Source organism: Haliotis asinina, chromosome 1 (assembly GCF_037392515.1).
Source record: "Haliotis asinina isolate JCU_RB_2024 chromosome 1, JCU_Hal_asi_v2, whole genome shotgun sequence".
Lineage (NCBI taxonomy): Eukaryota > Metazoa > Mollusca > Gastropoda > Lepetellida > Haliotidae > Haliotis > Haliotis asinina.
This window is the reverse complement of record NC_090280.1, coordinates 100994448-101018196: the sequence shown is the minus strand read 5'-3', so window position 1 is coordinate 101018196 and position 23749 is coordinate 100994448. Positions and strand designations below refer to the sequence as shown.

The 23749-nt window shown below is 38.9% G+C and overlaps 2 protein-coding genes across 2 annotated transcripts; one reads left to right on the top strand and one right to left on the bottom strand.

The window, feature by feature from the left end:
• The first annotated feature begins 110 nt into the window (after positions 1-110).
• LOC137256916 (dynein regulatory complex subunit 2-like) lies at positions 111-10262 on the top strand. The gene is made up of 10 exons (XM_067794579.1): positions 111-226; positions 613-772; positions 2040-2292; positions 3016-3239; positions 4441-4638; positions 5463-5540; positions 6784-6924; positions 7294-7446; positions 7893-8110; positions 9556-10262. The coding sequence occupies exons 2-10, from the start codon at positions 632-634 to the stop codon at positions 9650-9652; spliced, it is 1503 nt and encodes a 500-aa protein (XP_067650680.1). The 5' UTR covers positions 111-226; positions 613-631; the 3' UTR covers positions 9653-10262.
• Positions 10263-13946: 3684 nt separating this feature from the next.
• Positions 13947-23480, bottom strand: LOC137285159 (uncharacterized). Its single transcript, XM_067817393.1, has 11 exons — positions 23441-23480; positions 23065-23141; positions 21464-21532; positions 20965-21015; positions 19786-19884; positions 18981-18995; positions 18777-18797; positions 17392-17424; positions 16976-16993; positions 15992-16045; positions 13947-14038 (listed from the first exon to the last, which is right to left on the bottom strand). The coding sequence occupies exons 2-10, from the start codon at positions 23129-23131 to the stop codon at positions 15999-16001; spliced, it is 420 nt and encodes a 139-aa protein (XP_067673494.1). The 5' UTR covers positions 23132-23141; positions 23441-23480; the 3' UTR covers positions 13947-14038; positions 15992-15998.
• Between the last annotated feature and the right edge of the window lie 269 nt (positions 23481-23749).

The window sequence follows — 23749 nt, the reverse complement described above, 5'->3', positions numbered from 1 at the left end:
CAGTTAGGTCTAAATTTCAATTTCTGTTGAATTGTACCGATGTTGATAAATAATATTTGATAACAGGTTCGAGTTTTCCTTTTCCATTTTAAATATACGCATACTTTTCGGAAAATGGTACCCGCGTCATATCCTACTTCCGGTCAGTAACCAAGGTTACATACACAGGGACTCGGTTTTGGATCTGAATCATAGGCCATTATTGTCAGATTAAACGCAAAGAAAGGTAACATATTTGTCTTCCCTAATTGTTATCCTCAGAGGTATCAGTATTACCTTTTCTGTGATGTTTATAAACAATGCTAGGCTAGTTTCTTGTGTGAATTTCGGGGATTGTTTGTAATATTTATGGTGAATTCCATCTTCAACACAAAGCATGTTTTTGTTGATGATAGTAGTTGGAATTTTCACAGGTTTACTGCAATGTTTGTTTTTTCGTAAAAGATGACGTTTTATATGTAGTATTTTGAACAGAATTGTTCGAACGGTTCCATGATGTATTTCGGTAATATTGGCAATAAAGACTGAAAAGTAGCCTTACACCTACAGCTGTCTATGTCCTGGATCATTATTTTTTGTTTAACTGATAACATGTCATCACTGATCATACAGGATTTAACAACACACAAGCATGCCTGCTAAGAAGAAGAAGAAGTCAGGCAAACTTGCCAAAATGACAGAGGAGGAACGGATTGCTTATGAGGATCAAAAGCGCCTGGCTGAGGAAGAAATGAGGAAAAAGAAGGAGGATATGTTAGCCCAGTTTATGAAAGTGCGTATATTGTGTGATATGCAACAAGGAGAAATGTAAAAGTATGAAATTGTTTCTTTCATTTGCTTTCTACATGGCATGCCGGTGCATTGATCAAGTAAACATTGTTGGCAGTTGTTTACCTCTGCAGATTCAGTACTCACAGTAGTTATAACTGAATACAAATGTTAAGTCATGTGCTGTAAATTCTACATGAAAACATAGAATAATTTTATTTTGTGAAATAACACATTTTGCTGGCAGTGCTATATACTAAGTATAACTTTGTGCCTCATTAAGATTTTATGGGATTTATAGTTTAGCTTGCCATGTGTCCTCACAGAATGAAATTTCAAATGAAACCTAGTGTTCCTAGACCATGCATAAATATGTCACCACTCACCTGTGCAGTTCTTTCAGACTTTTTTGTCAGTTTTGTTATATGGTACTTCCACAATATATCCTGATAATCGTTTGATATCTAGTAAACAATTATTGACTATATCTATATTCCACCCTAAAAGCCATGTACATTTCTGTACACTAAAATGTGGTAGGATTAACCTGTAAAATGCAAAATGTTACTTAATTAAGTTTTGTTTTCACGAGTGATATACATCAATACAACACATGATATGGTTACAAAGATAACTTCAACGACATGAGTGTCTAAATGTTGTTATTTTCTGAGTGGGAGTGAGGGATAGACAGATAATTAGGCATGAATATCAGAAACTAGAATATATTATTCTGTTTATTACCGAAGTTGTTAAATTGAGGAAAATAAACCCAAATCTACTTTCAAACATGGGCTGACTACCCACCATCACCACGTGTAGCACGAACATCACAGGAAAACCATGACGTCACAGTGACAGAGTGATATATTACTCTAGGGCAGTGTATGGAAAATATGAACCCTGATATGTTCTCCCTTGTAGGTAATAATTGGTACTATAGAGGAGATTTACCATAGCCCAGTGTTATTAAGAATATGCCTTAAACATTGATATTCTTTCAGTTTTTAGTCTTTCATCTTACCATATAATTACAAGCATACATGTACATATATTACCAAAAACATTACCTGCTAGACAGCCTCACTTCCATTTATATCTATGGTGAAATCTAGTCTCTGAAATTGGCCTATTTGGACCGCATTCATTGAAATAGGAAAGGAGAATTTTCTTTCTTACTGACACCTTCCAGGTAACAGGAGTTCTCAACTTTGTGGGAAATGCTTTTCCTGTAATTTGAAAACTGTTTTCATTGTTCTTTTTTTTTTCAGGATAAACTTACAAAAGAAGAGAAAGCCAGCAAGTTTAATTTGAACAAACTGAACCATCAATGGAGAAACATCATGAGAGAGGCCAAGTCTAGGGAACTCAAGAAAGATATTGAGATTCTCAGCCAGACGTTTGAGCGGGTCGTGGATCGGAAGGATGCTGTCATAAAATCTTTGGCCAAGGACATTATGGAGGCTGAGGAACAATACTCCATGGCGCTCCGAAGCCACCTGCAGAATGTTGACAACTTGATAGGTAGGCAGTTCATTTTCTCATTTTGTTTTTATCACTTTCTGAGTATCACTTGGAAATTAAACTTTAAAACAGGCTTTCTCCTTTTCACTCCTTCTCTGCATCTCACCCTCTAATTCTATCATTTTTCACTCTGCATCATTTACTCTCCTCATCACACTCTCTCTCCTTGTCTCTCACTGTCTCCACGATGTTTTCTCTCTTCATCTCATTCCCGCTATCCTTTTCAATTTGCCCCTCATCGATTACAATCCGTCTCTCCATCTTGCCATCTCACTCCATCTCTTCATGTTGCTCATCATTGTCATATTCCCTCATCATGTTCTCTATACATTCAATACCATCTCTCCATCTCAAATCCATCTGTCAGGGCTTTTCAGCAGCCGAGTGGTTAAGCATTCACTAGTCACTCTGAGAGCTCGCGTTTGATTCTTCACATGGGTACAATGTATGGAGACCATTTCTGGTGTCCCTTGTGGAATATTTCTGAAAGTGGCATAAAACTAGACTAAACTCACTCACTCCATCCATCTACTACCTTCCTGTTCTTACCCCTTTCATCCATTACCATCCTTTCCTCTCCGCCATCTGTTTTGTTCCTCTCTCTATCCACTGATTATGTTCTCTTCTATCTCACTCCCTCCATATACCCTTTCCCTGTTCCTTTTTGTTCACTGAAAGCATATTTCCCCCTCCATCTCACTCTTTGTGTCCTCCTGTATGCAGGCCTGCAGCGCCAGCGACTGGGGAAAGCTAAGGATGAATACACGGAGGAGTTGAACATTATCATGGAGGAGTTTGACAGTGAGCGGGAGATGCTGGTGGAGCAACACACACAGGAGATGACAGATATTGATGACATCCTCTTCGCAATGGATCAGAACTTCCAGGAGGCTGAGAATGAGGCCAAGTCCGAGTTTCAGAGCATGAGGGATGAAATAAAAAACAAGGTGAGAGGAATGAACAAGTTGTTTAACTATCATATCCCAAGGGATTCTAAGTTTGAATTGGCCTTCATCAGCTTTTGTTTGTTGTCTGAAACTCCTCTCTTATCAGTTGATGGACTCAGTGACGTGGATGATTGTGTTTTATCCCTTGGTTGTTGCTCATATCGTCAGTCACTGGTTTGTCTGGTACAGACATACAAACAGCTGACATATCTGAAGTATTACTGAGTCATACACATTATGACAGATTCATCTCTACGTTGTGTTTGGGTAGTGCCTGATGGTCCCTTTATCAAGTGAGAACCTGCACAGGCTAGTGGATGGAGCAGGTGCTATAATCTCCAGTGCTATACCAACAATGTTGAATAATAGTACCTGTTGCCACCCTGGTTGCTGCTGTGTGTTATCAAATGAAGCAGGGACACATTGGCCAGGAAACTGTGTCTGAGCAGTTATATGTAATGTATATATATGACCAATTTTCAGGCTAGATCTGCTCAAAGCACTTTATCATGTGTATAGTGAAGTTCGGTGAGATATATTTTAAGGGGATTGTTCAAGAAATAGGTTTTTATCAGTCCCTTGAACATGTTTGCTATTTTTGGTGCAAGTGATGTTGGTGTGAATGTGGATATCCACTGTAATATTGACATTAGTCTGTAACAGCAGAGGCAGCAAAACCTGTGAAGATTTGGGTTAGAATTGATCTTCAGCTACCAGAACATCGTAATTATTGTGAAGGGGGAGTAATGGGATTCAAGTGGTCTGAGGCTTGCAGATTTGGTTGACTCATTGTATCCCAAATGCACTGATACTCATGATGCTGATCAATGAATTGTCAAGTCCTGACTTGACTTTTTACAGACCACCACCATTTTAAGCTGGAATATTGCTGTGTGAGGCATTTTACTGCAAACATGCAAACAAAACAAAGAGGCATCCAAACACAAGCATGGGAACTCAATCATGCACACGCATTTACACACACACACATATGAACACACATTGTTATACATGTGCCAAAATCTGAAAGACAAGGTCAACCCTCATTTAACCTCATGTTACATCACAGGTTTCAGCAAACAGGGCAGCTATGAACTTTAGCCTTTTGTCTTCATGAAAGATAAGTTCCCCCAAATTGTGTTATCTTTGTGTCAGCATTAATTTCATTGACCTTTATGTTGCTGTTTTGATTCTGTTTCAGAACCTTGAAGAAAAGCATGCCTTGCGTGTTGTACTGGAGTCTAAGGTTGATGACTTGTGGCAACAGTTCAGACAGGCATTACAAAACTACAATGAAACCACAGAAGAACGCAAGACAGCATTTGAAACTCTCAAAGCCAAGGATGAAAAGAGTGCCAGGGAGATCGAGCTTCAGATGAGGAAGCTTCAGAGAATCTCAGTGAGTTCTAAAGAGCAAGCCTGCAGAAAGATGGAATTGTTGGTTTAGTTGATGATAGTGATCTATATTTGGTGTACAACATTGTTCTTCAGTTCACAGAACACTTTAATAGGGTGGTTACAGTATTAACCACTTATGTCATTCCTTGACAAGCAGAAAGGCAGTCTGTTGCTGTTTTATCAAATAGTCGTTAATTAATTCCTGTCTTACTATAAGTGAACATGGATATTTGGTGAATAGAAATCAATGACTGTTACAAACACTTATTATTCATTGTGCTGAAACACTTGTGACTTTGGTCTTACTAACTAACTTTACAAGCTATATCCATAAATAAATAGTGATGTTTGTTGTATATCTGAGAGAATTATATTCCTTTCAGTACTTGTGGTTGCTTATTTACAGCTCCACACAGCAGTGAACGATAGGGAAAAGAGTTTTTATGCAGATTATAGAATAGGGAAAGTGGTGACACATAATACAGGGATTTGGATGTAAAATTCTTCAAGCTGACTTTTTTTCCTCCTCAGCAGAGGAGCCATGTCTCTAGTTTTTTGGATAGTGCGTGCTGCCTGAGAAGAGAAGTTTTGTAATTAAATGATCCTCAGCCATTGCAGGCCAAAAGGCAATATAAAATGTTACTTGTTCTTGCCCTTCCTGGTGCATGGCATCATGGGATAAAAAATTGACAGGTCAGCTCAGAGTCAGTGCACTGTGTGTGAGTGGTATACGCTGTAACCTGCAGCAGCTTCACAATATGAACTCATTATGAGTAATGAAATGGTTGAGGTTTCTTCAGATTCTGTCATCCTTCTGTATTCCAGGACCAGATATCCAACTTGAAACTGAAGATGTCCAACAATTCCAAAGAATGTGAGGAGAGGAACAGGTCGCTGAAAGAGGTGGGTACTCAAAATATAGAATTTGAGGGTCTTCTCCTTCCAATGCGACTTAACATCTTGAGATACACATCTTAGGTTCAATACTTTTTAATAGTTCAAAACTCTTTTCACCTGAATGTGGATGGTTCGCAGCCTTATGTTGTTGTGATTGGTGATTGTATACCCATACCAGTGGTAAACCACCACTCTAAACATTGGGTCAGAAGATGTATCTACAAACTTGTTCTCACCTTCCTGTGAACGAACCCGTGAAGATCTGGGTTAGAATTGGTTTTCAGTAAACCATGCTTGTCATAAGACGAGAAACGGGACTGGGTGGTCAGGTTCACTGCCTGGCTTCACAAGTCATCGTGTCATGAAACATGATGTGAGGTGAGAGAGGCATACCCTCTATATATGATTTAATATCTGCCAGAATATTCCGTAACATGCTGGATCAAGCTGTGTTGACGTCTTCGCTGTTTCAGATTAATCCAGATGTGTCATGAACACACTAGACACATAGTGTCTAAACACTAATGTATCTTAACAGAAACAATAAAAATCACTTATCTGCAATTAATAACATTGCCAGATTACACATAGTCAGGACAATAACAAATAAACTGGAAAGAGAATCTATGCCATGTCAAAGAACATGAAGATTTGGGATACAATGGGTCTTTAGCCATCCATTCTTGTCATAAGAGAACAATATGGATGGCATATGTCATTGTATCTGAATTGCGTAGATCAATGCTCAGCTGCAATTGATCACTGAATTGTCTGATCTCGATTCTATTCTTTACAGACTGCTGCCATCTAGCTGGAATATAGCTGAGTGTGGCATAAAACTTAATTGTTTAATTTGGCTGCATAACTAATACTTGTTGATATATTCTGATACTTCAACATTGAAATATATACCAACACTAAACCTTCCAATGAATGAAACATCTAATTGTTTTTACGCCCAAGAACGTCCAAGGATTCCAGGTAGTGGAAGACTGATGCTAAAGCAAACAGAATGGACAAAACATCAAATGTCATCCACATTCACATATGGTGTATACATGAAGATCCCGGTTAGAATTGGTCTTCAAGAACCCTAGATGGATTCAGAGGTGGGGTGCAAGAATGCAACCCCCTGTGGGGCCAGACTCGATCATTTCTAGACCGCCACCATTTAGGTTGAATATTGCTGAGTGCATTAAACAACTGATCAACTAACGAACCAAGCATCTTTGTTGTTGTGATGTTGCAGGAGCGGGAGAGGATGCTGGCTCACTTCCAGGACCTCAAGGCCCAGATGAACAAGCTAAGGGATGCAGAGCGGGACAAGCTGACCAAACTAACTCTGGAGAGTAACGCAGCTATCAAGGAACTCAAGAGGCAGAAGGAAAAGGTAAAGCTGTAATCCAGGAAGCAAACAGTAGCTATGTGTGACTACATAACAAACATCACTTCAGCACTGTTTGGAAGCATAGTTGGAATTTGCAACCAGCTACCTATGCTGGTTGTAAGAAGTATCTAAATGGACTCAAAGCCTAACCAACAACCCATGTCTGACCTTTGTATGATGTCATACACAGCTCTTTACCTACCGAACTATCCATGTGACTTTGGACTCAATACCTGAGCAACTGTCCATGTGTAACTTGTATATGTCATACATGGCTCCCTGCCTAACCAACTATCCATGTATGACCTATGTATGATGTCATACACTACTCCTTACCTATCCAAATCTTCATCTCTGTGTGTGATGTTGCAGGCAGAGCAGATAATGCGGCTGGCAGAGATGTGTCGGAAGCTGGAGACAGAGGAAGAGAAGGTTCTACCCTTCTATGCATCCTCTCTGACAGCGGAAGAGACTGAGGATGTAAATGCAGCTATCTTGGAGCCACCTTCAGAACCACTAGCAATGGTAAGTATCCATACAGTTGTCACTCTATCCGATGTTCTACTTTAATTTACTTGGATTTAGGCATAGAACCATACACGAAAGAGAAGGATGTGACTGAGAACTATGTGCTGGTCGACCATTTTACATGGCTAGTGTTTCTGTAACCTTCATTGAACACATCTGCAGAAGAAGGTTTTTGATTGATAACTGATTCTTGTTCACCACTTCCAGCTTTTTGTCCATCCAACAGTTTGCAGAAGTTCTGCACAACGTTTTTGAGTGGATTGTTAGAAGTTGGTGAATCAGATGAAGTCAAACCTGGAAGAACAACTTCTTTTACTCAGATGATGTGACACTTCGATACAGATCCTAGTACAGATCCTTGTATTGTTGTCAAGCAAGTATAATAAAATTTGTCCTTATCTCAAGTTCTGTAGAGTAACTAATTTGGGTTTTTCATGATTCAGGTGATCCATGAATACTCTTCTCTGGAAAACTTCTGGAAACGCCACAACAAGGTGCTACTGGATAAACTTGCACTGGATAAGGAGAAACAGACACTGGTCCAGGAGAACCAACAGCTTCGTACACTTCTCAAACAGTACCTGGATGGAATCTCTGTCAACGATGAGATCCTGTCTCAAGTGAACCCACTGTTCATTGTCAACAACAAGACAAATGTCAAGTGAGCTGCTATTTTGAAATTTGGGGAGTTATGTTTTGGGTCTTTTTTAACACTTATCCTTTCATGAAACTCTGACTTTAGCTGTCTTCACACATTGAGCTACTCACTGTGTCAGGGTGAAATCAAGCCTAGTTGCTCAATCACTCGATAAAGATCAGCAATGTAAGTTTCCATGTTTTGGGGTAGGGAGGAAAAGAATTTTATATAATTATCTTTGCAGGGAAAGATTCAGGTGCAGTTATGGGAATTCTGGCTGAGTATCGTCAATATTTCATTGTGCTGAGTGGCAAATAATGCTTATTGTTTTACATTGTTTTTTCAATGTTTCTGAAGCAGCCTGAGATAGTGACTCCACATCAAAGCATTGTTTCCAATCGTTCATGATAAACCCATCCATAGTTCAAGAGTGATTGAGTATGGTTTTACATCACTCATAGCATTGTTCCAGCAATATCACAGAGGGGTTATCAGAAATGGGCTTCACACATTATACTCCCATGTGGTGAACTGAACACGGGTCTTCGGCGTGACCAGCAAACTCTTAAATCACCGGACTACCCCACCGCCCCATCATTCATAACATCAGAACAGTTTTACATGACATTGTTTCAGAAGTAGATAAATTGAACTATTCGTGGATTCGTCTTTTCTCCATTTTTTCAGTTGTAGAGGCAGAAAATGAACAGGATCACCAATTGTCCATATCTAATGTTTGATAATCTGTCCTACTGTAGTGATATAGTAATTGTTCTCAGGTTTTACAAAATTATGTATTTCAGCTTCATAAAGTTGGTAATTTCTGCCTGACCTGTAGGTTATTACTATTTGGGACTATATATTCTGTCTAGAACTGTTATATTGATAATGATGGTCATCCAATTTGTTATAGAAGTCATGAGCACCAGTATTAACAGAAAACCCCTTTAAACTGAGACATTTCGGAAAAACAACAGAAGACAAACACCCTTCATTCTAAGTGGAAACCATGCCACTATACAAACATTTGCAGTTTTTGTGAAAATACTGGCATGGCATACCCATAAAATGATATTTGTCAATCAATACAACAAGCCTGACCACCCAGTCTCGTTGGTCATCTACTAGGACAAACAATGGTTACCGTAGATCACTTCCATCCCAGATAACGTTAACCTGTGGTAATATGCTTCTTCCTGCTTCACCCAAACCAAACACATATTTCCTGGAACTCTCTCCCAGAATTTGAAATTATAGTGTGTGATGCACAAAAGATGATATTATATGAGTGCCCATATCATACTATGTTTACAACACAAGTGCCTAAATGTAGCTATTTCCCGAGGGAGAGTTGTACAATCAGTGAACCCTGACTCAAACTCAATCTGAACAGCAAACTGCATTGTCTTATATGACTCTAGGCAACCGAATGAAAGGAACATTTTGGTCATTTGTTTGTTTGTTTTCAGGTTGAATGTCCCAGTTGTGGATCCTCGTGTCCGACGCCCTCCTCCCCAGACTGTAGTGGAAGCTGCTCACATCATCAAACACATCCTTCCCTCATGAATATATGGCCGAACACATCCTTCATTTATTGTCCGCACAGGCATTGGATAGCAACATGGCCCCCACAGCTTATTCCACAGTTACCCCAACAAATATTAAACATCTATTATCTTAAGTGTGAGACTGCACATTTTAGTGGCCATAATGTGATGTTTGATGTTATTTTTTTCTCAAAGCATTTCTACTTAAAGTCATGGAATATGAAATGCCATATGATTCATTTTTTTTATACCAATTTAGTTTTTACCACACCTTTATAAAGGCAATATCATTGTAATTGTGTTCCTTTCCCATTTCAAAAATTCTAAAATGAACAAGCACTATTGACATTCTGTTGACACATTTTTGTAACTGTGCAAGTTCTAGTGGGGGCCAGGACATTGTAACTAAACTGTCTGTGATATTTGTTTGGTACATATTGAAGAATATTTTTCTCCATCAAACTGAAAAGTGTTACATGCAAATTTGTACAAATATGTGTAAATACAACTGTTTTGTTGGATGTCAGTTTTATTACTTAAATGTACGATAATAAAGTTAAGAAATTCTAATGTTTTGTAGATGAAAATCAAATTTTTAAAATTTGAAAATAAACAGTGATCTATTTGTAGATCTCAGCTATGTTTTTCTTCCTGCAAATATATGACGATAGACTTCAGCTTCAGGAATCCACAATCATTCTGTCTGACACAGAAAGAACCACTGCTTGAGGCAGATCGCAAATTCCTGAAATACTTTTCGTATGAGAATCAAGCAATAGGTGCCTCTGACTGAGCTTTTTTTATTTATATGTTTATCATTAATAATTATGACAGATGTCACCTAAATGTCATATTTTGATAAGTCACGATAAATAGGAGTTTCCATCTATATGTAAGTTTAAAAATAACATAGGCGTAAACAGTGTTAAAACAAGGTTTTTAGAGTTTATTCTGAAATGATTAGAAGTGTGATGTATAAATATGTCATCATATCTGACAAGATAGAACCAGACAAATGACAGTAGCATATATATATATATATTTATATAGTTATAAGGTTAATAAAGATCTAGTCTGTTGCTTGTTCGGATCAGTTTGTCGGATGACTTTTTAAATACCTGGCAGTCCGTTCTGAGGGTTGTTTCATTACATTGCACCTATAAAGAGATCTTAATTCAGACGGCAGGGAGTGGCATAAACAAAAGCTCAAGGGTCGATCTTGACATATCCCTGTGGGGAATATGTTCATCACAGAACATGATATAAGCTGTGTACTGGAACATTGAAGTACCTATTAAGCGTGAAAGAATGAGTCTAGTTGTATCCCGCAATATTCCAGCAATGTCGCAGCGGATGTCGGAAAAATATTGTCGTCATAAGTTGTACTCACGTGGGTAATGGAACCCGAGTCTTTGTCAAAGTTTATTTCAGTCATAGAAAGTCTTTAATGGCCAATATTTTTCATGAGCGTTTACTTGTTTAGTAATGATATATGTATTGTTTCTGGGGCATCGGTTAATTATTATTTTGCATACTTGTGTGTTATGTAACACCCGGGGCGGTTTTCAACAACAGCAAAAATAAAATAGCAGATAAGTTAGGAAAGGAGGCAGCACGATTTATGGATGTCAACTTCTGTATTGTGAATTACACGACGTTCCGGGGCGCATGGTGAATAAGGGAGCAGGAATACGCCCCAAAACTTCGTGTAATTCACAATGAGCAAGTTGACATCCATAAATCTGGCTTCTCTCTTCTAAGCGTTTAACTTCTAAATGCACTTCAAAGATCTGAGTATATAAGTTGTTTTGTAATTTCATATGTAATGAATCTCTGAAATATGACACCAGTCAATCTGTCAAAATCAATTATTCAAATTTCATATTGATGTTTGATTTATGAATTAAAATATTAGTCGTTTTGGTAATTTAGTGTGATCCTACATTGTTCCTATTACACATTCCTCCGTCACAGACCCGGAATGTTCCCGGGTTTGTCGATATAGAACAACGTATTGCTACTTCGAATTCTGTGTTCCTGAACCACGGTCTAGTTCATTTAATATTCTACATTTCACCGGCCTGGTTCACCTAAAACTTAACATCCCAATATTTTCTATTACTATAAACATTAGACTTTGAACTGATCTTGCCAAATGTGATGATATCATCAGGTATTAGATGTGTATGTTTATTGGGTGTATTGTTATTGACTTTATGTCAATGTTCCTTCAATAACGGTTTCCCGCTCATTTCTGGATTGTTCTTTTCTTTGTGATATGCTATGTTATTTGTTTGATAGGCGCTCTGGAAGACTGCAAGTGATAACGTCCATGTATACAGCAATCTGTAATTAGCTATAGCCCACGCGCGAATATGTACTGCCATTGGAAACAGGATTCAACAAAGTTATTTATCAACTTTTAAGTCAAATCGCACTGCTGCCTGTAATATTGCCCAAGGATAGACCAAGGTATTTCATGATGGGAACATGGCATTTTGAGTGCAGTGTTCACTCAATGAGCAATATTGCTGTCATTAGAATGGGCGTTGTCTCGTGACTGATAGGTTGTTTTAATTTGGGATACACTATCACCCAAGGTGCCAAACTGCTTTAGTGGCGTTTATATATCAAAGTTACTTGGCATAAAGTCAAAGGCGACGTCAGTATTCCATCATGCATTACAGTACACCGACCGATCCGGCATTCTATTCTGCACCTTGTAATTAAATGCAGCATTGGTACCCGACTTCTCAATTCGCGTCATTTGTTCTTGCTCCTGTCATGCAAATAGCTCGACCAGCGTCTTACTCCATGGTGTGTAATGACTTCAGTCGTGGTAGAAACCTAACGTTCACATATTCCAAGGAAACCTTCTCAAAATGTGAGTGTGATTCACAATTAAACAACGCCAGTTCGAAGGTACGATGCAATATTCCAGATATATGACAGCCTTCTGCAAACAGTCTTGTCAAGTCTTCTATTAATATATTGAAAGAATCGTTCTTTGGGATAACCATTGACACTCACCCTATGATCTACCATCCACGTTAACTTGTTTGTATCAGTTATGTAATTTACATCAGTATGTGTTGGGTGTATTTCAGATACACACTATGTCTATAAACGCCACGTGTGAAGGACTGATTCAATGAACTGTCAGGTTGATTGTTTTATTGTGTTTTCGCACCTGACATTGATCTGTGGTCCCTCGGGTTATGGAAAGAGTCGATTGACGTCAATTATGTCCAGATGTGTGGTATATGTTCGTAATGTTGTGTTCTGATTCGCAAGTCATCAAGTCAGTGTTCTTCTCTTGTCGGTATTATGCCTTAACACGATCAGCAAAATCCTTTGTTTTGATTTCTCCTCCTCCCCATCTTCTCCCCAACTCGACCACTCGATCCCGTTAGTCGCCTCTTACGACAAGCAAAGGTTGTTGATCACTTAACCAAAATCTTCTCATGTTTTTCACCCTTTCATTCTCTCCCCATTTTTGTCTTTGTCATCGTCCCGGTTATGTGTGATGTGGAATTGATGTACATTGCAGAAATGTGTTATTTGATAGTTTCTTAGTAGATTCAATAGATGACAGTAGTGTGCTGGCTGCTATGTGTGGACTTCGTTGAGTGTGTTCTGGAGTATGATTCAGTAGAGGACAGTAGTGTGCTGGTTGCTATGTGTGGACTTAATTGAATGTGTTCTGGAGTGTGATTCAGTAGAGGACAGTAGTGTGCTGGTTGCTATGTGTGGACTTAGCTGGTTGCTTAGAGTGTGTTCTGGAAGCTCCTGGAACATCGGAAACGTATCGGCACAGGCTGATCCAGCATGTTTCGGAACATTCTTGAAGATATTTATACCATACAAAGAGGGCATGTCTCGTTCATCTCACATCAAGTCAAAGTCCTTAGTCTGCGGAGACGTTCACCGTGGATATCTGATTTGTGTCTAAATTGAACGTTTGACCACAATTGTTGCTTGGTGAATATTAATGTCAGTGACTGTCTGGTTGTCACTGTTAGTGCAACAGTATTTGACACTCTATTTTCTGCTGCCATTTCGTTTCCTCCGTAGTACAGGATTTGTGAACCCAGTTATTTTTATCATACCATTATTGATTTGTTAACATTTCGCTTGTTACTAATGTTTGTCTTTTACGTTTATAGTTCTGAATGGACCTCTTTTTACTTATACATGCATGCCTTTTTCGTTCATAGGTCTGAACTGACAGTGTTTCAAGTTCAAAGCTGGCTCGTGAAATGTGTGAGAAACGCTATCTTCCTCAAATACAAACACAGATTCTAAGAAAGGAGTGATTCTGTTTGAGATTTATTCAACAAAACTTTACAAAAAAATGATTTCATCAAGGCGTGTCCGTCTGTATCTTTGAGCTTCGTGTCTGAATCTGTGACAATAAATGTGGAACCATCAGAATATGACTTTGCATTGGGATACACTCTTCAAACATAACTTGCCTTTGAGAAAGTAGTCAAATGTAACATTTGGGATTACATTCTCTTACACAATTTTGGATTTTCCGGGTACATTTGGGGTTCAGTCCCATCCGGGATTCGAACACATATCGCTGGAATATTGCTAATAGCGGCCCATAACTAAACTCACGCAGCCACTCACTCTTCAGACAGTGGAAGCAGTCTTGATCTGTGTACGCGTTTGTCGTGTGTCAACTGGTCAGTTGATACGGCAGGCGATCCAACTTTGAGTTGCATAGCAGATCATATTCACACTTTCATGGTTAATCCATTCTATTCATGTGAGCTATAAAAGTCCCACTTAACAAGACCTTTGGGCAGGTAGCAGATCATATTCACACTTTCATGGTTAATCCATTCTATTTATGTGAGCTATAAAAGTCCCACTTAACAAGACCTTTGGGCAGGTAGCAGATCATATTCACACTTTCATGGTTAATCCATTCTATTCATGTGAGCTATAAAAGTCCCACTTAACAAGACCTTTGGGCAGGTAGCAGATCATATTCACACTTTCATGGTTAATCCATTCTATTCATGTGAGCTATAAAAGTCCCACTTAACAAGACCTTTGGGCAGGTAGCAGATCATATTCACACTTTCATGGTTAATCCATTCTATTCATGTGAGCTATAAAAGTCCCACTTAACAAGACCTTTGGGCAGGTAGCAGATCATATTCACACTTTCATGGTTAATCCGTTCTATTCATGTGAGCTATAAAAGTCCCACTTAACAAGACCTTTGGGCAGGTAGCAGATCATATTCACACTTTCATGGTTAATCCATTCTATTCATGTGAGCTATAAAAGTCCCACTTAACAAGACCTTTGGGCAGGTAGCAGATCATATTCACACTTTCATGGTTAATCCATTCTATTCATGTGAGCTATAAAAGTCCCACTTAACAAGACCTTTGGGCAGGTAGCAGATCATATTCACACTTTCATGGTTAATCCATTCTATTCATGTGAGCTATAAAAGTCCCACTTAACAAGACCTTTGGGCAGGTAGCAGATCATATTCACACTTTCATGGTTAATCCATTCTATTCATGTGAGCTATAAAAGTCCCACTTAACAAGACCTTTGGGCAGGTAGCAGATCATATTCACACTTTCATGGTTAATCCATTCTATTCATGTGAGCTATAAAAGTCCCACTTAACAAGACCTTTGGGCAGGTAGCAGATCACATTCACACTTTCATGGTTAATCCATTCTATTCATGTGAGCTATAAAAGTCCCACTTAACAAGACCTTTGGGCAGGTAGCAGATCATATTCACACTTTCATGGTTAATACATTCTATTCATGTGAGCTATAAAAGTCCCACTTAACAAGACCTTTGGGCAGGTAGCAGATCATATTCACACTTTCATGGTTAATACATTCTATTCATGTGAGCTATAAAAGTCCCACTTAACAAGACCTTTGGGCAGGTAGCAGATCATATTCACACTTTCATGGTTAATCCATTCTATTCATGTGAGCTATAAAAGTCCCACTTAACAAGACCTTTGGGTAGGTAGCAGATCATATTCACACTTTCATGGTTAATCCATTCTATTCATGTGAGCTATAAAAGTTCCACTTAACAAGACCTTTGGGCAGGTAGCAGATCATATTCACACTTTCATGGTTAATACATTCTATTCATGTGAGCTATAAAAGTCCCACTTAACACGATCTTTGGGCAGGTAGCAGATCATATTCACACTTTCATGGTTAATCCATTCTATTCATGTGAGCTATAAAAGTCCCACTTAACAAGACCTTTGGGCAGGTAGCAGAGGCAGCAAATGACTTCTAAGAAAAAGCACAAGTATGACTAAAGTTTTGTCTAATACTGTGTGATAATTACTCACTTAATATTCAGTAACGGCGTACTCGGCTGAACAAGCTAGGTTGACGGCTCAACCCTGAAACCATTCGATGCACAATTACCATGTGTAGAAAAAAAATCACAATATCATAACCTATATGAATATCTTATACGAATATCTCTTCATAAACACACTAAACATTTGAGCGCCATCTTCTGTACATCCTTACACTTACTATGAAAGATGTAGCCGAATCATGTAAGGCATCGAAATGCCCTATGCAGTGTTGTTTATATCTTAACTAAACGTTCGAAATAAGGTACATAACACTGGGCCTGCATTAGGGTAGTACAAGGTCTTCGGTTCCGTCCGTTTCGATTCGGTACATGAGAACGAGTAAGAACGAGTGTGACTGAATCTTCAACTCATTAGCACGTGCTAAACGTCACACTCTGTATTTCTGAGACAATAAAAGTGTTCCTTCCTCGTCACTCTTTTTCTATCAAAAATTAAAAAAAGTCCTACCGCTCGCGTCACTTTTGAAAACAATGTGCTCGAGAAACGTGTATTTTTATGCCGCCTAATACCGTAATATATCGTTTCACCCCTAGCCCTCATCCTATATAATCCGTGGGCCAGAGGGGGTCAGAGATCACCACCTCGAGGTACCATTCATTATATATTTTATGTAGATCAACCAGCTAGTGAGACATTGTGATATCGTGCGTTATCATGAAATGGCTTTCAACATTTGTGCTGCAAGGACTTTCGTTTGTCATCTCATTTAAACAGAACGGGTGAAGGGAGTAATATTCTAATATCCATAGCTGAAGAATCTATGAAAGGTGACTAACAAAAATACAGTTGGCACTAAATTTCTAGCTCCATGATTGGGGCACCCTTTTATCGCAACATTAGAGAGTTTGCTACTCTGTTTGAGAGGTCCGGTCGAAAAATAGTAAATACAGTATGACACATAAGCTCAGGTAATAATCTTTATATATTCAATAAACTTATTGTACTCACTGTTACCATACACGGAACCTGCAAAAGATGTGAACAGTGTAACATTCGCATGTCAGTTAGGAAATAGTTGTGGCTTCGGTGTGGTATCATAAAGTGAAACTACTGAAACACACAGTGATGTTATAATATAGCACACATCATCACCATACATCTACATTCATCACTTTGCAACAGTATCATAATAGTGCAGACACACTGAAGGGCAAAGACCAGTATCAGCGGATCCTGCTGATACGATGTCTGCTATTGATTATACTGTCGACATCAAGCACAAGCACTGGAGAAATGTCTTTATTTCATGCAACGTCTATAAAAACGAATTTTCAAACAAACATTATCTATTACACGATTGCGAGAATATATAGCTATTTGTTGACGCTCGTATGTTAATTATTATTAACCAAAGGCACACCTACCTCCAACGTTTCCGCCGAGAAGAGACTGCAGACCTAGGATGAAATGGGATGAAAGCATGGATCACACGGAGCAGGGAGACAAAGGAATGTTTTGAAACATTCCTCTTAGTAAACAAAAGCATGACAGTGATGTTTTAATATCTATCTCTAATGTGTATAAACATTTATATAACTTGGTGTAACTCGATGGAGTTTGAGACTGGGTGACGAATGAGGTTACTAGAACCAAACGAGGGATTGTGTGACGACTATGCATTGTTATAGACATTAAGGGTAACAAGCACTGACACTTTCGTGAAGTGGCTACAACCAGGTGATGTGGTACATGTAGTCGGTGTAGTTAAGAAAACGTACAGTTTAATAGATACCAACTTCGGATTTTATTACATCGAAACGTCGACGTCGCTACAGGTTCCTACGCAATAATCAAGCATGGATGACAACACCCAAATGATGAGAAGCACATCTCCATCAGCCTATCTTTGTAACCGCCATTGATGTTGTATATGCATGGTATGTGGCGGTGAGTAGCAGATTAAAATCAACAACATCTAAAATACAAATTAACTAAACCATAAAGCTGTACAAATTTGAAACCACTCACGAACGTAATGCCCATACATACTGCATACCCCAGTAGAACTAAATGTTCGTGAGTTATTCAAACGTACTGTAGAAAATTTGTTTGACAATACGACCTATACGTCTCGCGAGGCGCTACTTCAAGCGTTAAGCTGGTTCCCGGCTTCCTTTTGCGCTTATATTTCTGAACCAATTCTGATTCCATATTTCGCGCCCGCCAAATATGACTTTATATGACCAAGCATATAACAATGCTTGGCTGTCACACCTGTTGATAGTCATAATAGTTGACTAATTTCGGGATGGTTAGGGTTTATTTTTATAATTATATTGATGTTCTCGGTCATGTATATCATTGGGAAATATCCTTAACTGTAACAAAATAATGGAATCCCATCCCTTTTTCAAATGCGATGCGATGCGATGCGATGCGATGCGATGCGATGCGATGCGATGCGATGCGATGCGATGCGATGCGATGCGATGCGATGCGATGCGATGCGATGCGATGAAAATAGGTGCAGCATCGCCTTGCCTCGCATCGCATTGTAGAGTGCGCGGCCATAGCTAAACGACGTGCGTTTTTTCACCCATCGCATGACGCATCGAATGGAAAATCGGACGCAGTGAGCGTGCACCCTTGCATGTTTGTCAGCACTAAACCCGTGCTTGTATCTCTCACAGAAGAGGTAACACAGCAGTTCGTGTTTTTCTCCCACATCTCGCTAGCACACATCTCACGTCAATACTATCTAAGTGTCATTTAAACAAACTTACACCATTAAAGAATGGAAAATACTTACCTCCGAATGAGCTACCTCCAACTAATAACAAATAGAAACAATTAATCAGTGACAGTTCTTTGCTGAATTGTATAAAAATAATGTTACAATATAATTGTTAAGTAGTCAAGCAACACCTACTTGCTAAAACTGGAGATATGCATAGATGTGTTTAATTACAATTACAGTGAGCATAATGTAAAAATATGTTGATGTGTAACTCACCATATGGAGAACCACCTACAAGAAAGAAACATAGTGGTGTTACAACCTATCTACAATCACCCCTGAATGAGACCAAATGATTGCCAATCAGGTACTCCAAATACGGAACGGAACATCATTTATTACTTTCAAACCATTATCCGTGGCATATGACGTTCCATGTAGAGCAATGGTGTTTTTTTTGTGTTGTTTGTTTGTTTTTCTTGCCATTGTGGTAAATATTTTACCATTTGAGTTGGTGTTGCGAACGTGTTGAGCGTAATCTCCTATAATCTAAGTATGTTGCCCACAACATGGAACGGATAATATTCATCATAATTCAACGTTTATCACATCTTCCTTGGGATTTGAACATAGGCCGTGAGTAGTCATCAAGCCATGGTGTCAACGTTCGCACAAAGATCATTTAGTGGAGGGTGGGTCGAGGTGGGGGTAGGAGGTGAGTGGGTGCTCTGGTGTCAGGTCCAGGTTGACTTGTTGGTTGGTTGGCTTGTTGTTTAACTCAGCAATATTCTAGCTAAATTGTAGTGATATGTGAATTATCGAGTCTCGACCAGACAATCTAGAGATCAACAGCATGAGCATCGATCTACGTAATTAGGATACGATGGAATGTCTCAACCATGCCAGCTAGCCTGACCAGCGGATCCCGCTAGTTGGTTTATACGACAAGCATTGGTTACTGAATACCAACTGTAACCCCGATCTTCACAGGGGATCTGGTCTACGGGAGTCATGCAGTCATATAGAACGCACAGCTTCTTTCACCTTCTCACAGACAAAACTATTTCAAGTAATATCATACCAAGCAGGATTCCGTCCACCGGATCGGGTCGATCGTAGTTTTCAAGCTGCAGGGAGGTGCGGAGACGTCCCCCAATCAGATGTGTCTTCCGATCCTCGACTGAAGGGAAAATATTACATTACTGTGGAGATTCCACACTGAAAAGATCACAAGCAACACGTTGTTGGTAAGAGGTCAGTGAGTATGGTTTTACACCACTTTCAGCAACATTCCAACAATATCACAGCGGGGGACATCAGCAATAGGTTTCACATATTGTACGTATATGGGGAATCGAACACTTTAAGCACTAGGCTACCCTACTACCCCTTGGTAAGAAGTGGCCATACGGTGTGGATACACGTGCAGACTGAATACATACCATGGATCGTTATTAACAATTAGCCCAGTCCCGTTATTGAGTTAATAGGGACGCAGTGGTAAAAGCGTTCGCTCGTCACGCTGAAGACCTGGGTTCATTTCCCCACATGGGTACAATGTGAAGCCAATTTCTGGTGTTCCCCGCCGTGATATTGCTGGAATATTACTAAAGGCGGCGTAAAACTGAACTCACTCACTATACCGTATATATAATAACGAACAACTAACACATTAATGTAAACTTTATGAGTGGGAATAAAAGAGCAAAACCAGAGAAAAAAACCCGAAATAAACAGTATCACAATGCATGTAAAGGTTGTTGTAAGTGAAATCATATTTTAGCAAATAAAGCCTACCTGTTTCGTCCTTTTATCGCCACATTCATCAACTGACGGCGGTTTATACATATTCGAGTCTAGACTCTACATTCTTAAACTTGAGATCATGGGCATCGATGTAAGCCTTTGGGATACGATTACATATGTATCAGCCAAAACAGCGAGTCTGATCACCCGATACTATTAGTCGCCACTTCCGACAAGCATGGATTACTGCAGATTGATCACTCGGATCTTCACTGTGAATGTCGTAAAATAGTCATTTGAATAAAGCAGCAGTATAGCCATGGAAGTCAAGAATGATAGTTGTTGACTTCTTTGACTATTCCAGATTATTAAGCAGAAAATGTATTCAGAATATTGTACAAAACTGTTCTTTGTGTATGTGCCGGAGCCCTTATAATAATATCGTTGCAAATGAGGATGGATATTGTCAGTTCAAAGTTTGTGTCATGTGCACAATGTAGCCTATTTTACTGACTTTGGTAGAGGCCTCCTGTGGGAGTCTGGACAACTTGCTGGTAATCTGGAGCTGTAAAATATCAAATTTAATACATGTTACATTTGGGAGTTCTCTTTCTTAGTACAGTACAAATTCCTGTACTTTTGTTGGTTTGAGTCCTATCCGGGATTCGAAAAACCCTCAGGGCACTATGTCAGCTGCCAACCCGCTCAGCCACCGCGACTTTATTTTTCCGTAGTTTGAATTGGCCTTTGGTATTGATCAAAGAGTCTGAATACATAAATTCGATGGTCAGACTTCTTTGTGTTCCTGCATTCTGATAACGAAACTGTTCACCTTGTATGAACTGGGGCAAATGATCGATCTACTTGGCTAACACGTTTCACTGAATGGGTGGATTTTTATGTGTTTCTTAAAAAAAACCATTCTCACTTGGTTTTAGAATTATTCTTACCAAGATAAAACACGTTTTACATGTCTCTGTGTTTACTTATGTTCATGTTCTGGCCATACTCACTGCCGTCAGGGATAGTCAAAATACGGGTTCTTCCAAGTCCTGAAGACCCACGCCCGCCATATAAGCTTCCTGTCAAAAATCAAGGAATAGTTTAAACACTTTGCATAGCAACAGGTATAATTATACGTTTACCTCATAATAGAAAATATAGTCAAATACGAAAAGACCATATATACCGAGACTGAAAACGTTGCGTGAAAAAAATGCGCCAGTCTGTTTCAAAATTAAAATGTGATCATGTAGCGTTGGAAATGGGAGTCTGAACTAACTGGTAAGACCAATCATATTTTGAAAAGTTTCATCTGATAACTGTTTTGGGGATGTCAGAACCATTTGCATTTACAATTAAAGGAATATTGTTAAATATAATTATGGCACTGTTTTTTAATCAAAATAACTATTCCCGTTGTGATTAGACAAGACCATTAAATTCAGGTTTCACGTGTTCAAAGTGACAATTATGTGACCATATAAAAGTCATTTCTGATTTTCCCTTTCCAAAAGAAGGTAACCTTTTGAGGAAAACAAAATGCGTGTTTTCCAAAAGAGCATGCATCCTGTTGAAAGTAAATGAAACTTTCCAGTATGGTTTTGTTATTTAAACCAAAACTACTAAACCAAATTATGACAGCTCGTTTTTTTCTGAAAGATTTCCTATGTGCCAACCTATATTTTTGCAAAATATACTGGGTGGCGCTTAAGTTTTTATACACGCTATATAAAATCATTTGCCTACGTGACATATGATTCGGCGAAACAAGTTATTAGTTATTATTTGTTTTTAGTTACATAAATAGTTTTTACATAATGCAGTTACATAATGCAAACACACAGCTTTACTTCTTTTATGGCAACACGATGTAGTATATTTTCAGCTTTCTATACTTATTCTCACTGGAGAATGAGTGAGTGAGTTCCGTTTTACGCCGCTTTTAGCAATAATCAAACAACATCCCAACGGATGACACCAGAAACGGGGCTCACAAACTGAGCCCATGTGGGGAATCGAATCCGTGTCTTCTGCGTGCCGAGAGAACGCCTTAACCACGAGGCTAACCCACAAACCCCAGTGGGAAATGACGCACACTACCTTCTCACCACACACCTAAAGATGCTTACACCTTCATGAGTCCGTTTAGAACACTTTCCTATAACAGCATGTCGTCAGATGACATTTCATTAATCAGGCATGTACCAACGGTCACAATGAAAATGTGCTAAGGGTGAAACCCACAGCCATAGACATTCTCATCTACAGCAATTTAACAAAACGGAGACAAGAAATGCCCAAACATAAGATTACGTAATAACATCTTCGCAAGTACATTCGACCAATTGTCTGGTACTGGTGGAATATTGCAGAAAACGGTTCATTTTCAGTACGATATGTAGCATACCTCCATCCACATCAGTGAAACAAACGACTGGTTTCCTTGGTTTCCAGGAACAGTTGAATATATAGTGACACCAATAACATTTGCATATGTTCCTGTCCCGACGGCGCACTGCGTTGTTCATAATATCAACCATCGAATTCAACACTCTACCGTTTGGAAGAATATATATTGAAAACAAACCCGTTAATATTGACAATAGCTTACTTGTCTGGTACATCCCGCTGATGAGGCAGGGCAACAGGCACAGCGTAATCACAAGGACTGTCCTCATGATGAGCAATCTGTATCGATAAACACGCATATGTCTCCTTATTTCTTAGATATAGTTAGAAACAGACGTGCACTGTTCAAATCATATGTAAAGACAAACATTTCGATGTAAATATCAACAAGAATGCAATCAGGATTCACATTTCGTAAAGCGATGTGTTTGATTGTCCAACGCTTTCTTAAATGAATTCGGAAAACATGAAATATTAACACAAGTTATATGATGTACAATCGATATCTGCATACTTGTGTACTTGTCGTGAGCATTAAATGGCTTATGCCAATATCAAATTGTATGTCAGTGGCTTACCTGGTTAAGTGTGAAGGGCAAATGGAATGGTCTTATGTAGTCAGCATGTTGCCTTTTATACCAACAGGTTTATTGTACAACACGGACATACCTCAAACAATACGTACACGATGTGTCACAGTGATTGATTGACAGTCACCAGTGATCACTCGTCACACTGTCACGTGCTATTAGCTGTACTTTACCTAATACTTATTCCGTTATGACAATTATGATTCAAGCTTTGTTTTCGATCCATTACAAGTTTAGACCATTTTGACATCCGTCCTCTGACTTTCGTTTTCTCATATCTGCAACACATATACCATT

Bases quoted from the DNA above. Each gene is read 5' to 3' on its own strand.
- LOC137285159 (XM_067817393.1), bottom strand. From the start codon at position 23,131: ATGAGGACAGTCCTTGTGATTACGCTGTGCCTGTTGCCCTGCCTCATC. The intron at 21,533-23,064 runs GTAAGCTATTGT...GATTTTTGACAG, and splicing joins CAGCGGGATGTACCAGACAA to GAAGCTTATATGGCGGGCGT. The intron at 19,885-20,964 runs GTCAGTAAAATA...TTTTCCCTTCAG, and splicing joins CACAGGAGGCCTCTACCAAA to TCGAGGATCGGAAGACACAT.
- LOC137256916 (XM_067794579.1), top strand. From the start codon at position 632: ATGCCTGCTAAGAAGAAGAAGAAGTCAGGCAAACTTGCCAAAATGACA. The intron at 3,240-4,440 runs GTGAGAGGAATG...ATTCTGTTTCAG, and splicing joins GGGATGAAATAAAAAACAAG to AACCTTGAAGAAAAGCATGC. The intron at 5,541-6,783 runs GTGGGTACTCAA...GTGATGTTGCAG, and splicing joins GGAACAGGTCGCTGAAAGAG to GAGCGGGAGAGGATGCTGGC.